The following is a 16008-nucleotide window of genomic DNA, read 5'->3' on the forward strand; positions in this document are numbered from 1 at the left end:
GGGACCCCCAAAACCTCCCCATAACCACCTAAACCATCCCCGGGACCCCCAAAACCTCCCCATAACCCCCATAGCACCCCGGGGACCCCATAAACAACCCCATAACACCCCTGGGACGCCCTAAAGCACCTCAGAGACCCCACCAAACCACCCCGGGACCCCCTAACACTCCAGGGACCCCCATGACATCCCTGGGACCCCCCTGAACCACCCCCTTTTTTCACCAGTTTTAGGGTTCAGACTGAGGGAAGACCTTCTTTACGCGCTATTTTAGGGCTCTAAATTGAGAGGGAGCGTCCTTATGCTGTTAATTTAAGGTTTAAATCGAGGGGAGAAAAGGGCGGGTAAACGTGAGGGGAGAAAAGGGCGGGAAAACGTGAGGGAGAAAATGGAGGGGGTGGTGAGGGGAGAAAAGGGCGGGCAAACGTGAGGGGAGAAAAGGGCGGGAAAACGTGAAGGGGAAAATGGAGGGGATCGTGAGGGGAGAAAAGGGCGGGCAAACGTGAGGGGGAAAATGGAGGGGATCGTGAGGGGAGAAAAGGACGGGGAAATGTGAGGGGAGAAAAGGGCGGGAAACGTGAGGGGAGAAAAGGGCGGGGGAACGTGAGGGGAGAAAAGGGCGGGAAAACGTGAGGGGAGAAAAGGGCGGGGGAACGTGAGGGGAGAAAAGGGCGGGGGAACGTGAGGGGAGAAAAGGACGGGGAAACGTGAGGGGAGAAAAGGGCGGGCAAACGTGAGGGGAGAAAAGGGCGGGGGAACGTGAGGGGAGAAAAGGGCGGGGAACGTGAGGGGAGAAAAGGGCGGGAAAACGTGAGGGGGAAAATGGAGGGGGAACGTGAGGGGAGAAAAGGACGGGGAAACGTGAGGGGGAAAATGGAGGGGGAACATGAGGGGAGAAAAGGACGGGGAAATGTGAGGGGAGAAAAGGACGGGGAAACGTGAGGGGGAAAATGGAGGGGATCGTGAGGGGAGAAGAAAGAGAAATGTGAGGGGAAAAGAGAGGGAATGGTGAGGGGACAAAAGAGCGGGAAACGTGAGGGAAAAGGGGAGGGCTGGGTCACCTGAGGGGTTTTGGAGGGTCAAAGGGGCCTGAGGGGGTGCTGAAGGATTCAGGGGGGCTCTGAGGGGTTTGGAGTCTTCACACCAAGGAGCTCGGGAGAGCCTGTGGAGAACTTTGGGGCATGCTGCTCTGAGATCTCCTCCGCCTGCATTGTCCCGGTGAGCCGCCCTCAAATTCCACCCCAGGAGGATCTGGGAGGTGGAATCACTCCTAAAATCACTCCTAAAATCCCTCCTCCGAAATTAAAGGGCTGTGCTGGGCTGAACTGTGGAGACCACTCTTCTTAAAGGGCCCGAGGCCTCCCCAGTGTTGGGGAGGACCTCGGGGAAGGGTTGAAAAGGTCCGTGCCTCAGTTTCCCCTTCCAGGGGACATAGGGAGGGGTCCGTGCCTCAGTTTCCCCCTCCAGGTGACAAAGTGGGGAGTTCCGTGCCTCAGTTTCCCCCTCCAGGTGACAAAGAGGGGAGTTCCGTGCCTCAGTTTCCCCCAGGTAACAAAGGGGGGGGAAAGTTCTGTGCCTCAGTTTCCCCCAGGTAACAAAGGGGGGGGGGGAAGTTCCGTGCCTCAGTTTCCCCCCAGGTAACAAAGGGGGGGTTGAGTTCCGTGCCTCAGTTTCCCCCCAGGTAACAAAGGGGGGGGGGAGTTCCGTGCCTCAGTTTCCCCCTCCAGGTGACAAAGTGGGGAGTTCCGTGCCTCAGTTTCCCCCCAGGTAACAAAGTGGGGGGGGAGTTCCGTGACTCAGTTTCCCCCCAGGTAACAAAGGGGGGGGGAGTTCCGTGCCTCAGTTTCCCGCCCCCTCCCCCTCCCGGCCCTCCCCCCCCCTCACGTCACGGGTGGGGGAGGGGCTGCAGGTGTCACCGCCGGCCCTCGCGACACCGGGGGGGACACGATCGGTGACACCCGCGGGGGGAGCAGCCGAGGGGGGGGGACGGGACCCCCCGAAATTCACCTGGGACCCCCCGAACTTCACCTGGGACCCCCCGAACTTAACCCGGGACCCCCGAACTTCACCCGGGACCCCTCGAACCGGACTCGGGACCCCCAAAACCCCCGCGGCGATGGCTGAGGGGGAAGGCGAGGACGATGTGCAATTCCTGCGGACGGTGAGGAACTGGGAGGGAACGGAGGGAAATTCTGGGGGATACTGGGAGATACTGGGAGGGGAAACTGGGAGAAATTGGGGGGAATACTGGGAGGAAACTGAAGGAAATTCTGGGGGATACTGGGAGATACTGGGAGGGGAAACTGGGAGAAATTGGGGGGAATACTGGGAGGAAACTGAAGGAAATTCTGGGGGATACTGGGAGGGGAAACTGGGAGAAATTGGGGGGAATACTGGGAGGAAACTGAAGGAAATTCCGGGGGATACTGGGAGATACTGGGAGGGGAAACTGGGAGAAATTGGGGGGAATACTGGGGGGAAACTGAAGGAAATTCTGGGGGATACTGGGAGATACTGGGAGGGGAAACTGGGAGAAATTGGGGGGAATACTGGGGGGAAACTGAAGGAAATTCCGGGGGATACTGGGAGATACTGGGAGGGGAAACTGGGAGAAATTGGGGGGAATACTGGGAGGGAACTGAAGGAAATTCTGGGGGATACTGGGAGGGGAAACTGGGAGAAATTGGGGGGAATACTGGGGGGAAACTGAAGGAAATTCCGGGGGATACTGGGAGATACTGGGAGGGGAAACTGGGAGAAATTGGGGGGAATACTGGGAGGAAACTGAAGGAAATTCTGGGGGATACTGGGAGATACTGGGAGGGGAAACTGGGAGAAATTGGGGGGAATACTGGGAGGAAACTGAAGGAAATTCCGGGGGATACTGGGAGGGGAAACTGGGAGGGGAAACTGGGAGAAATTGGGGGGAATACTGGGAGGAGACTGAAGGAAATTCTGGGGGATACTGGGAGGGGAAACTGGGAGAAATTGGGGGGAATACTGGGAGGGAACTGAGGGAAATTCTGGGGGATACTGGGAGATACTGGGAGGGGAAACTGGGAGAAATTGGGGGGATTACTGGGAGAAAACTGGGAGAAACTGGGGAGGAATGTTGGGAGATACTGGGAGGAATGTGAGAAAAAATGGAAGGGAAACTGGGAGATACTGGGAGGAAACTGGGGGGATTGAAAGGGGGATACTGGAGGGGAAAATTGGGGGATACTGGGGAGGAACTGGAGGAACTGGGATGGGATACTGGGAGATACTGGGTGAGAAACTGGGAGAAGTGGGAAAAACTGGGAGAGAAGGACTGGGGGTACTGGGACGGGATACTGGGGGGATTTGGGGGAACAGAACTGGGGATACTGGGAGAACTGGGAAGGGAAACTGGGAGATCCTGGGAGAGGGAACTGGGGAGACTGGGATGAACTTGGAGGGGGGACTGGGGATACTGGGGATACTGGGATGAACTGGGGAGGGAGACTGGGGATACTGGGACATACTGGGATGAACTGGGGAGTGAAATGAGATACTGGGATGAACTGGGGAGTGAAATGAGATACTGGGATGAACTGGGGAGTGAAATGAGATACTGGGATGAACTGGGAGGGGGGTTGGGAGTACTGAGGATACTGGGAAGCTGGGGATACTGGGATGAACTGGGATGAACTGGGAGGAGCCCTGAGAAGGGGGGGGTCACCCCACCCCTCCCCCCACCTGTCCCGGGCTCCCAAAAAAGCAACACGGGGGGGGGGGGGAGGGGGAGCAGCTGCTGGGAGGGGGAGGGGCGACACCAGATCCCCCCCAGGGGGGTCGGGGGGGGGGTGGTGGGTGGGGGGAGGGGCGTCCCAGTTGCTCTGTCCCAGTTTCTCCCAGTTTGGCCTCAAAATGAGACCGGGGGGGAATTGGGGGGAGGGCGTCGAGGGGTGACCTTGGTGTGGGGGAGGGGGAGGGGGAAATGCTGAGCTCAGCAGATTTGGGGGAGGGGGAGATTTTTGGGGAGGGGGAAACTGAGTCATGGAGCCGCCCCTCCCCCCCCCTCCCCCCCATGGCATCCCCGGCCCGCGGGTGGAATCCGCCCCTCCCCCACCCCCAATTTCGGGGGGGGCCCCGAGTGATGGGAGCAGGTGGGGGAGGGGGAGGGGGAGCTGAACTCCTTGGGGGGGGAAGGGGGGGTCCTGACCCCTCAAAAAAGGGTTTGGGGGCACCCAGGGGGTCCTGACCCCCCCAAAAAAGGGTTTGGGGGCACCCAGGGGTCCTGACCCCCCCCCATAAAATTTGGGGGCACCCAGGGGGTCCTGACCCCCCCAAAAAAGGGTTTGGGGGCACCCGGGGGGTCCTGACCCCCCCAAAAAAGGGTTTGGGGGCACCCAGGGGGTCCTGACACCCCAAAAAAGGGTTTGGGGGCACCCAGGGGGTCCTGACCCCCCCCCATAAAATTTGGGGGCACCCAGGGGGTCCTGACCCCCCCAAAAAGGGTTTGGGGGCACCCAGGGGGTCCTGACACCCCCCATAAAATTTGGGGGCACCCAGGGGGTCCTGACACCCCCCATAAAATTTGGGGGCACACAGGGGGTCCTGGTTTTGGGTTTCTGGTGGATATTTTGGGGTCCTGGGGATATTTTGGGATTCTGGTTTTTTTTGGGGGGGATATTTTGGGGTGCTGAACCCCAATTTTCCCCCCCAGGATGACGAGGTGGTCCTGCAATAATTTTGGGGTTTCATTTTGGGGTATTTTTCGGATATTTTGGGGTGCTGAACCCCAATTTCTCCCCCCCAGGACGACGAGGTGGTCCTGCAGTGCCACCCCACCCCACTGAGACATAATGGGGTTTTTTGGGGGTATTTCAGGGTTCTGGGGTGTTTTTGGATTCCTGGTGGATATTTTGGATTCCTGGTGGATATTTTGGGTTTCTGGTGGATATTTTGGGGTGCTGAACCCCAATTTTCCCCCCCAGGACGACGAGGTGGTCCTGCAGTGCCACCCCACCCCACTGACACATAATGGGGTTTTTTGGGGGTATTTCAGAGTTCTGGGGTGTTTTTGGATTCCTGGTGGATATTTTGGATTCCTGGTGGATATTTTGGATTCCTGGTGGATATTTTGGGGTGCTGAACCCCAATTTCTCCCCCCCAGGACGACGAGGTGGTCCTGCAGTGCCACCCCACCCTATTGAGACATAATGGATTTTTTTGGGGGTATTTCAGGGTTCTGGGGTGTTTTTGGATTCCTGGTGGATATTTTGGATTCCTGATGGATATTTTGGATTCCTGGTGGATATTTTGGATTCCTGGTGGATATTTTGGATTTCTGGTGGATATTTTGGATTCCTGGTGGATATTTTGGGGTGCTGAACCCCAATTTCCCCCCCAGGGCGACGAGGTGGTCCTGCAGTGCCACCCCACCCCACTGACACATAATGGATTTTTTTGGGGATATTTCAGGGTTCTGGGGTGTTTTTGGATTCCTGGTGGATATTTTGGATTTCTGGTGGATATTTTGGGTTTCTGGTGGATATTTTGGGTTCCTGGTGGATATTTTGGGGTGCTGAACCCCAATTTTCCCCCCCAGGCTGACGAGGTGGTCCTGCAGTGCCACCCCACCCCACTGAGACATAAAGGGTTTTTTTGGGGGTATTTCAGAGTTCTGGGATGTTTTTGGATTCCTGGTGGATATTTTGGGTTTCTGGTGGATATTTTGGATTCCTGGTGGATATTTTGGGGTGCTGAACCCCAATTTCTCCCCCCCAGGACGACGAGGTGGTCCTGCAGTGCACCACCACGCTGCTGAAGGAGCAGCTCAAGCTCTGCCTGTCGGTCGAGGGCTTTGGGAACCGCCTGTGCTCCCTGGAGCCCACCTCCAACGCACAGGTGAGACCCCTCCCCACCTTTGGGGGAACCCCAAAATGCGGGGAGACCCCCAAAATCCGGGGGAGGCTGTGGGGACCCCGTGAGACCCCAAATCTGGGGGGTTTTGGGGGTCTGAGGGAGGGTTTAGGGGCTGGGATAGCCTTGAGCCCACCTCCAACGCACAGGTGAGACCCCTCCCCACCTTTGGGGGACCCCCAAAATACGGGGAGACCCCCAAAATCCGGGGGAGGCTGTGGGGACCCCGTGAGACCCCAAATCTGGGGGGTTTCAGGGGGTCTGAGGGAGGGTTTAGGGGCTGGGATAGCCTTGAGCCCACCTCCAACGCACAGGTGAGACCCCTCCCCACCTTTGGGGGGACCCCCAAAATCTGGGAGAGGCTGTGGGGACCCCGTGAGACCCCAAATCTGGGGGGTTTCAGGGGGCTGAGGGAGGGTTTAGTGGCTGGGATAGCCTTGAGCCCACCTCCAACGCACAGGTGAGACCCCTCCCCACCTTTGGGGGGACCCCCAAAATCCGGGGAGACCCCCAAAATCTGGGGGAGGCTGTGGGGACCCCGGGAGACCCCAAATCTGGGGGGTTTCAGGGGGCTGAGGGAGGGTTTAGGGGCAGGTACAGCCAAATTTTTGGACTAAAATTTAGAATTTTGTTGGAGTTCTGAGTGCTGAGAATTTTAGACCAAATTTTCTATATTTTACAGAAAATTATGAATTTATACAATTAATGCATAAATAAATAGTGTGACAGTATAATGCATTGTAAATAAAATATTTATTTGCTTATATTAGTATTTATTTTATATTAAACATGGTACATGTTATATATTCAATATTTACATTAAACAAAAACATGCCAAAATATTTATATAGTATATTTATGTTTAAGTTATCTATCAGTAATTATTAATAATAATAATTAACAACAACAAAAGATATATTAATGATTACAAATAACTTAAAAATAACAAACAATCCAAACCTGTACCCAAAGCACTGCCTCAAACACTTCAAAGCCGACCTTACCTCTTCAAGAAAACCCCAAAAGCCAACATTTGGGGGTCCCCAATGCCCCCTGCCCCCCTTTCTTTGTCCCCAGAATGTCCCCCCCGACCTGGCCGTGTGCTCCTTCGTGCTGGAGCAGTCGCTGTCGGTGCGGGCGCTGCAGGAGATGCTGGCCAACAGCTCCGAGGTCGGCAGCGAGGTGGGTCTGGGGTCCCAGAGAGGGCTTGGGGGGCCCTCGAGGTGGGTCTGGGGTCCCACAGGCCATTTGAGGGGCACTAGAGGGGATTTGGGGGGCACTAGAGGTGGGTCTGGGGTCCCACAGGCCATTTGAGGGGCACTAGAGGGGATTTGGGGGGCTCTCGAGGTGGGTCTGGGGTCCCAAAGAGGGCTTTGGGAGCCCCCCAGGGGATTTGGGGGGCACTAGTGGTGGTTTGGGGGGCACTAGAGGTGGTTTGAGGCCCTTAAGAGGGGATTTGGGGGGCCCTTGAGGTGGGTCTGGGGTCCCAAAGACGATTTGGGGGGCCCTCGAGGTGGGTCTGGGGTCTCCCCAGGGGATTTGGGGGACACTAGAGGTGGTTTAAGGTCCTTAAGAGGGGATTTGGGGGGCCCTCGAGGTGGGTCTGGGGTCCCAAAGACGATTTAGGCGGTCCTCGAGGTGGGTCTGGGGTCCCACAGGGGATTTGGGGGGCACTAGAGGTGGTTTAAGGTCCTTAAGAGGGGATTTGGGGGGCCCTCGAGGTGGGTCTGGGGTCCCACAGGGCATTTGGGGGGCACTAGAGGTGGTTTAAGGTCCTTAAGAGGGGATTTGGGGACCCCCCGAGGTGGGTCTGGGGTCCCAAAGAGGACTTGGGGGGCCCTCGAGGTGGGTCTGGGGTCCCAAAGAGGACTTGGGGGGCACTTGAGGTGGGTCTGGGGTCCCACAGGGGATTTGGGGACCCCCCGAGGGGTCCCATGGGGCACTAGAGGTGGTTTGGGGTCGTTCAGAGAGGATTTGGGGAGGGGTTTTAGGACCCTTGGGGGTTGTTGGGTTGGGTTTGGGGGGTCTTGGAGGGGTTTTGGGGACACCTGAGGGGGTCCTGGGGGTCCTGGGAGGGATTTTTGGGGTCCTTTTTGGGGGGCGTTAGGATCCTGCAGAGACCTGGAGATTCTGGGCTTCCTTGAGCAGTTTTTGGGGTCCTTTTCTGGGTGGAGGTTTCGGGGGGTCCCCGGTGTTTTTTGGGGGGTCGCAGCCCCCCAGTGACCCCTCCCCTCTTCTCTCCCCCCGCCCACCCAGGGGGTCGATCTGGATAAGTGGGTAGGTGCCACTGTGGTGTGGTGACCCCAAATCCTCATCCTCACCTTCATCACGCCCCTTCTCCTCCTCCTCCTCCTCCTCTTCCTCTTCCTCCTCACCCACCCCCCAAAATTTTGGGGGGCTCTGCCCATCCCGCATGGACCCAGGGGTCCGGGTGTGCCCCCTCCCCCCCAATCCCATCCATCCACAGCCCCTCAAATTCCGCATGGACCCCAAAGTGTGAGCGTGGGGGGAGGAGCATGGGGAGACCCCAAAAAGGGGAGACCCCAAAAAGGGGGGGACCCCAAGAAGGGGGATCCCAAAAAGGGGGATCCCAAACCCCCCCATGAGCATGGGGAGACCCCAAGAAGGAGGGACCCCAAAAAGGGGGATCCCAAAAAGGGAGATCCCAAATCCCCCCATGAGCATGGGGAGACCCCAAAAAGGAGGGACCCCAAAAGGGGGGATCCCAAAAAGGGGGATCCCAAATCCCCTCATGAGCATGGGGAGACCCCAAAAAGGGGGATCCCAAAAAGGGGGGACCCCAAAAAGGGGGATCCCAAATCCCCCCATGAGCATGGGGAGACCCCAAAAAGGGGGGACCCCAAAAAGGGGATCCCAAAAAATTGGGGACCCAGATGTGGGGTGACCTCAACATTTGGGATCCCAATTTGGGGGAACCCCAAAAGGGGGGATCCCGAATCCACTGGGGGATCCCAAAAACTCGGGGAACCGGATGTGGGGTCACCCCAAAATTTGGGATCCCAGTTTGGGGAAACCTCAATATGGGGGACGCCCCCCAAAATGGGAGAGCCTCAATATTAAGGGGATCCCAAAAGTGGGACCCCCAAATTGTGAGGGAATTTTAATGGGGTGACCCCAAAATTGGGGATCTCGATATGGGGTGACCTCAGTGGGGAGTGGGACCCTGAAATTGGGGACCCCCATATCGGGGGTGTCCTCAGTTTGGGGGGATCCCAGCATGAGGGGGACCCCGACACGAGGGGGGGTCCAAGGCACAGTGCACCCCAAAACAAGGGGGGTGCAATGCACAGGAGACCCCAACACGGGGAGACCCCAAAACAGGGGGAGACCCCAAAACAGGGGGGGACCCCAAAACAAGGGGGGGACCCCAAAACAAGGGGGGACCCCCAAACAGGGGGAGACCCCAAAACAAGGGGGGACCCCCTAAACAGGGGGGACCCCAAAACAGGGGGAGACCCCAAAACAGGGGGGGACCTCCAAAACAAGGGGGGACCCCCTAAACAGGGGGGACCCCAAAACAGGGGGAGACCCCAAAACAGGGGGGGACCTCCAAAACAAGATGGGACCCCCTAAACAGGGGGAGACCCCCAAAACAGGGGGAGACCCCCAAAACAAGGGGGGACCCCCTAAACAGGGGGAGACCCCAAAACAGGGGGAGACCCCAAAACAAGGGGGGGACCCCAAAACAAGGGGGAGACCCCAAAACAGGGGGGGATCCCAAAACAGGGGGAGACCCCCAAAACAAGGGGGGACCCCCAAACAGGGGGAGACCCCAAAACAAGGGGGGACCTCCAAAACAGGGGGAGACCCCAAAACAAGGGGGGGATCCCAAAACAGGGGGGACCTGCAAAACAAGGGGGGACCCCCAAAACAAGGGGGAGACCCCAAAACAAGGGGGAGACCCCAAAACAGGGGGAGACCCCAAAACAGGGGGGACCCCCAAAACAGGGGGAGACCCCAAAACAAGGGGGCCCCCCAAAACAATGGGGCAGCGATGCACAAGGAGCTGTATCTGAAACATGGAGCCCACAGGGGTTTTTGGGGGGTTCAAGGTGTTTTTTTGGGGGGTCCAGGAGGCCTGAGGGGATTTTGGGGTCCCCTCCTTGACCCCCCCTGTGCCCCCCAAGTCCTCTCAGGGTGGGGGACACCGGACGCTGCTCTACGGCCACGCCATCCTGCTGAGACACTCCCACAGTGGCATGGTGAGTCTGGGGGGGCTCTGGGGGCTTTGGGGGGGCCGTGAGGGTTTTGGGGGGCTCGGGGGGATTTGGGGACCCCCAATAACCGCGTGTCCCCCCCCCCCAGTACCTGAGCTGCCTGACCACCTCCCGCTCGGTCACCGACAAACTGGCCTTCGACGTGGGGCTGCAGAAGGATGCTGCAGGTAAAGGGGGGGTCCCCGAGGGTTCCTGGGGTCCCCCAGGTGGGGGGGGTTGGTTTCGGGGTGCTTTGGGGTCCCCCCACCCCGCGGTTTTTGGGGTGCTGATCTGGGGGGTGCCCCCAGGTGAGGCGTGCTGGTGGACGATGCACCCGGCGTCCAAGCAGCGCTCGGAGGGGGAGAAGGTTCGGGTGGGAGACGACCTGATCCTGGTCAGCGTGTCCTCGGAGAGATACCTGGTGAGAGGGGACACCTGGGGACACCTGGGGACATGGGGGGACACGGGGGGACACCTGGGGACACGAGGGGATAGGGGGAAACACGGGGACATGGGGGCATGGGGATCCCTCATGCCCTGACCTGATCCCGGTCAGCGTGTCCTCGGAGAGATACCTGGTGAGAGGGGACACCTGGGGACACCTGGGGACACCTGGGGACACAAGGGGATGGGGGAAACACGGGGATCACCCATGCCCTGGCCTGATCCTGGTCAGCGTGTCCTCGGAGAGATACCTGGTGAGAGGGGACACGGGGGGACACCTGGGGACACCTGGGGACATGGGGGGACACGAGGGGATAGGGGCAAACACGGGGACATGGGGATCCCCCTACACTCTGACCTGATCCTGGTCAGTGTGTCCTCGGAGAGATACCTGGTGAGAGGGGACACCTGGGGACACCTGTCCCACCTGTGTCCCACCTGTGTCACACCCGTGTCCCACCTGTCCCAGCACCTCTCCACGGCCTCCGGGGAGCTCCAGGTGGACGCCTCCTTCATGCAGACCCTGTGGAACATGAACCCCATCTGCTCGGGCTCCGAGGAAGGTGACACCTGAGGCACCCCAAATTTGGGGGGGGGGTGGGGGGGGGTTCCTTTGGGGTGTCCCCAACACCCTGACCCCCCTGTCCCCCACACCCCCCCCACGATGTCCCCTCAGGTTTTGTCACCGGCGGCCACGTCATGCGCCTGTTCCACGGCCACATGGACGAGTGCCTGACCCCCACGGCCCCCGAGCAGGGCGAGGAGCGCAGGTGGGGCTGTCCCCAATTTGTCCCCCAAATTTGGGGTGGGGGTCCCCAGCTGCCTGTGACCCCTCCCCCCCTTTGTCACCTCCCAGCAGCGTTGTCAACTACGAGGGTGGCGCCGTGTGCGCCCACGCCAGGTCCCTGTGGCGCCTGGAGCCCCTGCGCATCAGGTAGGGGGACACGGGGGGACACGGGGTGTCACCACCCCCCAGGGACACTGGGGACACTCTGTGGGGTCCCCCGCGAGGGTTTGGGGTCCTGGAGTGTCCCCAAGATGTGTCGCTGTGTCATCGTGTCCTGTCCTGGTGTCACCTGTCAGCATCTCGTCGCGTCCCCATGTCCCTGTGACACATCTGCACGTCCTCACCGTGTGTCCCCTGTGTCACCTCATGGTCCCATGAGCCATCCCCGTGTCCCAACCCCCCTGGTGACAGCAGTGTCCCCTCCCTGTGTCCCTCAGCTGGAGCGGGAGCCACCTGCGTTGGGGACAGCCCTTCCGCCTGCGCCACGTCACCACCGGCCGCTACCTGGCGCTGACCGAGGCCACCGGGCTGGCCATGGTGGAGGCCACCGCGGCCAACACGCGCGTGGCCACCTTCTGCTTCCGGGCCTCCAAGGTGGGAGTGTCACCTGGATGTCCCCAAGCTGCTCCTGGTCCCTGTCCCCATCCCTGTCCCCATCCCTGTCCCCATCCCTGTCCCCACCACGAGCGTGGCCACCTTCTACTTTGGGTCCTCCAAGGTGGGAGTGTCACCTGGATGTCCCCAACCTGCTCCTGGTCCCTGTCCCCATCCCTGTCCCCATCCCTGTCCCCACCATGAGTGTGGCCACCTTCTGCTTTGGGTCCTCCAAGGTGGGAGTGTCACCTGGATGTCCCCAGCCTGCTCCTGGTCCCTGTCCCCATCCCTGTCCCCACCATGAGTGTGGCCACCTTCTGCTTCCGGGCCTCCAAGGTGGGAGTGTCACCTGGATGTCCCCAAGCTGCTCCTGGTCCCTGTCCCCATCATGGGCGTGGTCACCTTCTACTCCTGTATTTCCAGCATATCTGGGATGTCACCACAATGTCCCCAAGCTGCTCCTAGTCCCCACCCTGATCCTCTTCTGGTCCCTGTCCCCATCCCAGCTGTCCCCAACCCTCTCCTGGTCCCCACCCTGACCCTGTCCTGGTCCCTGTCCCCACCCCAGCTGTCCCCAACCCTCTCCTGGTCCCCACCCTGATCCTGTCCTGGTCCCTGTCCCCACCATGAGCGTGACCACCCGTGTCTCCAGCACCACTGGGATGTCCCCATGATGTCCCCAACCCTCTCCTGGTCCCTGTCCCCACCATGAGCGTGACCACCCGTGTCTCCAGCACCACTGGGATGTCCCCATGATGTCCCCAACCCTCTCCTGGTCCCCACCCTGACCCTCTCCTGGTCCCTGTCCCCACCATGAGCGTGACCACCCGTGTCTCCAACACCACTGGGATGTCCCCATGATGTCCCCAACCCTCTCCTGGTCCCTGTCCCCACCATGAGCGTGACCACCCGTGTCTCCAACACCACTGGGATGTCCCCATGATGTCCCCAACCCTCTCCTGGTCCCCACCCTGACCCTGTCCTGCTCCCTGTCCCCACCATGAGCGTGACCACCCGTGTCTCCAACACCACTGGGATGTCCCCATGATGTCCCCAACCCTCTCCTGCTCCCTGTCCTTACCCCGTCCCTCTCTCCATCCCACCCCCCCCTCCCTGCCCCCACCCTGACCCTGCTCCCCCTGCTGACCCCCCTGGCCCCGCAGGAGAAGCTGGAGACCACCCCCAAAAGGGACATCGAGGGCATGGGGCCCCCCGAGATCAAGTACGGCGAGTCCCTGGGCTTCCTGCAGCACAGCTCCAGCGGGCTCTGGGTCACCTACGCCGCCCCCGACCCCAAGGCCCTGCGCCTCGGCCTGCTCAAGAGGAAGGTGGGACCCCCAAAGCACCGGGGGGGTCCCCAAAAGCACCTCTGAGGGGGCTTTGGGGGGAGTTCGGGGGGTTCGAGGGGGTTTGGGGGGGTTTTGGGAGCTCCAGGAGGCACTGAGATGGGTCTGGGTGGGTTTTGGGGTGTCTTTAGGGGGGCTGTTTGGAGTCTTTGGGGTTTAGGAGGATCTTTGGGGGTCCCCAAAATGTGCTGGGGTGGCTCTGAGGAGTTTTTGGGGGGGATTTTGGGGAGTTTTAGGGGGTTTTGGGGGGTTTTGGGAGCTCCAGGAGGCACTGAGATGGGTCTGGGTGGGTTTTGGGGTGTCTTTGAGGGGTTGTTTAGAGTCTTTGGGGTTTAGATGGATCTTTGGGGTCTTTTGGGGTCCTCAAAACCTGCTGGGGTGGCACTTGGAGGGGCCTTGGGGAGGAGTTTTGGGGAATTTTGAGGCATTTTTGGGGCTCTCAGCAGCACTGGGACGGCTCTGGAGAAGCTCTGCAACATTTTTGAGTCATTTTTGCGAGTTTTGGGGTCGCTGTGAGTTCGAGGGGTTCCCTGCGGGTTCGGGGAGGGTCCATGTGGATTCTGGGGGGTCTCTGTGGTTCGGGGGTCCCCTGTGACCCCCCCTTTGCCCCCCCAGGCCATCCTGCACCAGGAGGGACACATGGACGACGCGCTGACCCTGAGCCGCTCCCAGCGCCAGGAGTCGCAGGCGGCTCGGATGGTCTTCAGCACCACGGGGCTCTACGGGGCCTTCATCAGGTCTGGGGGTCCCGGGGGGGTCCCTGGGGGGGTCTCTGGGGGGCCATGGAGGGGTTCTGAGGGCTCCTGGGGGGGTCAGAATGTCCTGGGAGTGTCAGAACCTCCTGGGGGTCCCGGGGAGGGGTCCTGGGGATGGTCTTCAGCACCACGGGGCTCTACGGGGCCTTCATCAGGTCTGGGGGGTCCTGGGGGGTCCCTGGGGGTCCCTGGGGGGCCTTGGAGGGGTTCTGAGTGTTCCTGGGGGGGGTCAGAACCTCCTGAGAGTGTCAGAACCTCCTGGAGGGCTGGAGATGGTCTTCAGCACTACGGGGCTCTACGGGGCCTTCATCAGGTCCTGGGGGGGTCCTGAGGGGTCCCTGGGGGTCCCGAGGGGGTCCTGGGGGTCCCTGGGGGGCCATGGAGGGGTTCTGAGTGCTCCTGGGGGGGTCAGAACCTCCTGGGGGTCCCGAGGAGGGGTCCTGGGGGTGGTCTTCAGCACCACGGGGCTCTACGGGGTCTTCATCAGGTCTGGGGGGGGGTCCTGGGGGGTCCTGGGGGTGTCAGAACCTCCTGGGGGTCCCGAGGAGGGGTCCTGGGGGTGGTCTTCAGCACCTCGGGGCTCTCCGACCCCATCTGCTCTGGGGCTCCCAGTGTGGTCTGGGGGATCCTGGGGAGTTTTGGGGGTGTTATTAGGGTGGTCCTGGTGGTGTGACCCCCCCTCCCCAGGAGCCTGGACAGCCTGCAGGGCCGCCCCCGGGGGTCTCCGCCGCCCCCCCTGCCCATCGCCGGGGTGATCCTGAGCCTGCGGGACCTGATCGGGTACCTGGAGCCGCCGCCCGCCGAGCTGCGGCACGAGCAGCGCCAGGGCCGCCTGCGGGCGCTGCGGGCCCGCCAGAGCCTCTTCCAGCAGGAGGTGCGACCCCCGGGACCCCGCCCCAAACCCGGGAGGGGCTAAACTGGGGTTAGAGGGGTAAAACTGGGGGTTAAAGGGGTTAAACTCGGGGTTAGAGGGGTAAACCTGTGCCCAGGTCCAGGTGATCAGGGCCTCTTCCAGCAGGAGGTGCGACCCCCGGGACCCCGCCCCAAACCCGGGAGGGGCTAAACTGGGCTTAGAGGGGTAAAACTCGGGGTTAGAGGGTTAAACTGGGGGTTAGAGGGGTAAAACTGGGGGTTAGAGGGGTAAAATCGGGGTTAGAGGGGTAAACCTGTGCCCAGGTCCAGGTGATCAGGGCCTCTTCCAGCAGGAGGTGCGACCCCCGGGACCTCGCCCCAAACCCGGGAGGGGCTAAACTGGGGTTAGAGGGGTAAACTCGGGGTTAGAGGGGTAAACTCGGGGTTAGAGGGGTTAAACTGGGGGTTAGAGGGGTTAAACTCGGGGTTAGAGGGGTTAAACTCGGGGTTAGAGGGGTTAAACTGGGGGTTAGAGGGGTAAAACTCGGGGTTAGAGGGGTAAACTGGGGGTTAGAGGGGTTAAACTGGGGGTTTGAGGGGTTAAACTCGGGGTTAGAGGGGTTAAACTCGGGGTTAAAGGGGTTAAACTCGGGGTTAGAGGGGTTAAACTGGGGCTTAGAGGGGTTAAACTGGGGGTTAGAGGGGTAAAACTCGGGGTTAGAGGGGTTAAACTGGGGGTTAGAGGGGTTAAACTCGGGGTTAGAGGGGTTAAACTCGGGGTTAGAGGGGTAAACTCGGGGTTAGAGGGGTTAAACTGGGGGTTAGAGGGGTAAAACTCGGGGTTAGAGGGGTTAAACTCGGGGTTAGAGGGGTAAACTGGGGGTTAGAGGGGTAAAACTGGGGGTTAGAGGGGTAAACTCGGGGTTAGAGGGGTAAACTCGGGGTTAGAGGGGTAAAACTCGGGGTTAGAGGGGTAAAACTCGGGGTTAGAGGGGTAAATTCCGGGGTTAGAGGGTTCAATCTGCGCCCCGGCAGGAGTCTGGGGACATTTTGGGGTGATCTGGAGCTGCCAGAGCCTCTTCCAGCAGGACGTGCGACCCCCTGGACCCCGCCCCAAACCCGGGAGG

At 60.2% G+C, this 16008-nt stretch overlaps 1 protein-coding gene across 1 annotated transcript in view; it reads left to right on the plus strand.

The window, feature by feature from the left end:
• The first annotated feature begins 1922 nt into the window (after window positions 1–1922).
• Window positions 1923–16008, plus strand: part of RYR1 (ryanodine receptor 1) — a 102151-nt gene continuing 88065 nt past the window's right edge. The window contains 13 exon segments of the mRNA XM_059872542.1: window positions 1923–2161; window positions 5752–5871; window positions 6964–7068; window positions 10035–10109; window positions 10213–10291; window positions 10412–10524; window positions 11017–11110; window positions 11224–11317; window positions 11407–11481; window positions 11772–11928; window positions 13092–13256; window positions 13890–14011; window positions 14717–14903. Coding sequence (XP_059728525.1) covers window positions 2117–2161; window positions 5752–5871; window positions 6964–7068; window positions 10035–10109; window positions 10213–10291; window positions 10412–10524; window positions 11017–11110; window positions 11224–11317; window positions 11407–11481; window positions 11772–11928; window positions 13092–13256; window positions 13890–14011; window positions 14717–14903 — 1431 coding nt within the window. The 5' untranslated portion in view covers window positions 1923–2116.

This window comes from Haemorhous mexicanus, chromosome 36, assembly GCF_027477595.1.
Source record: "Haemorhous mexicanus isolate bHaeMex1 chromosome 36, bHaeMex1.pri, whole genome shotgun sequence".
Taxonomy (NCBI): Eukaryota; Metazoa; Chordata; class Aves; order Passeriformes; family Fringillidae; genus Haemorhous; species Haemorhous mexicanus.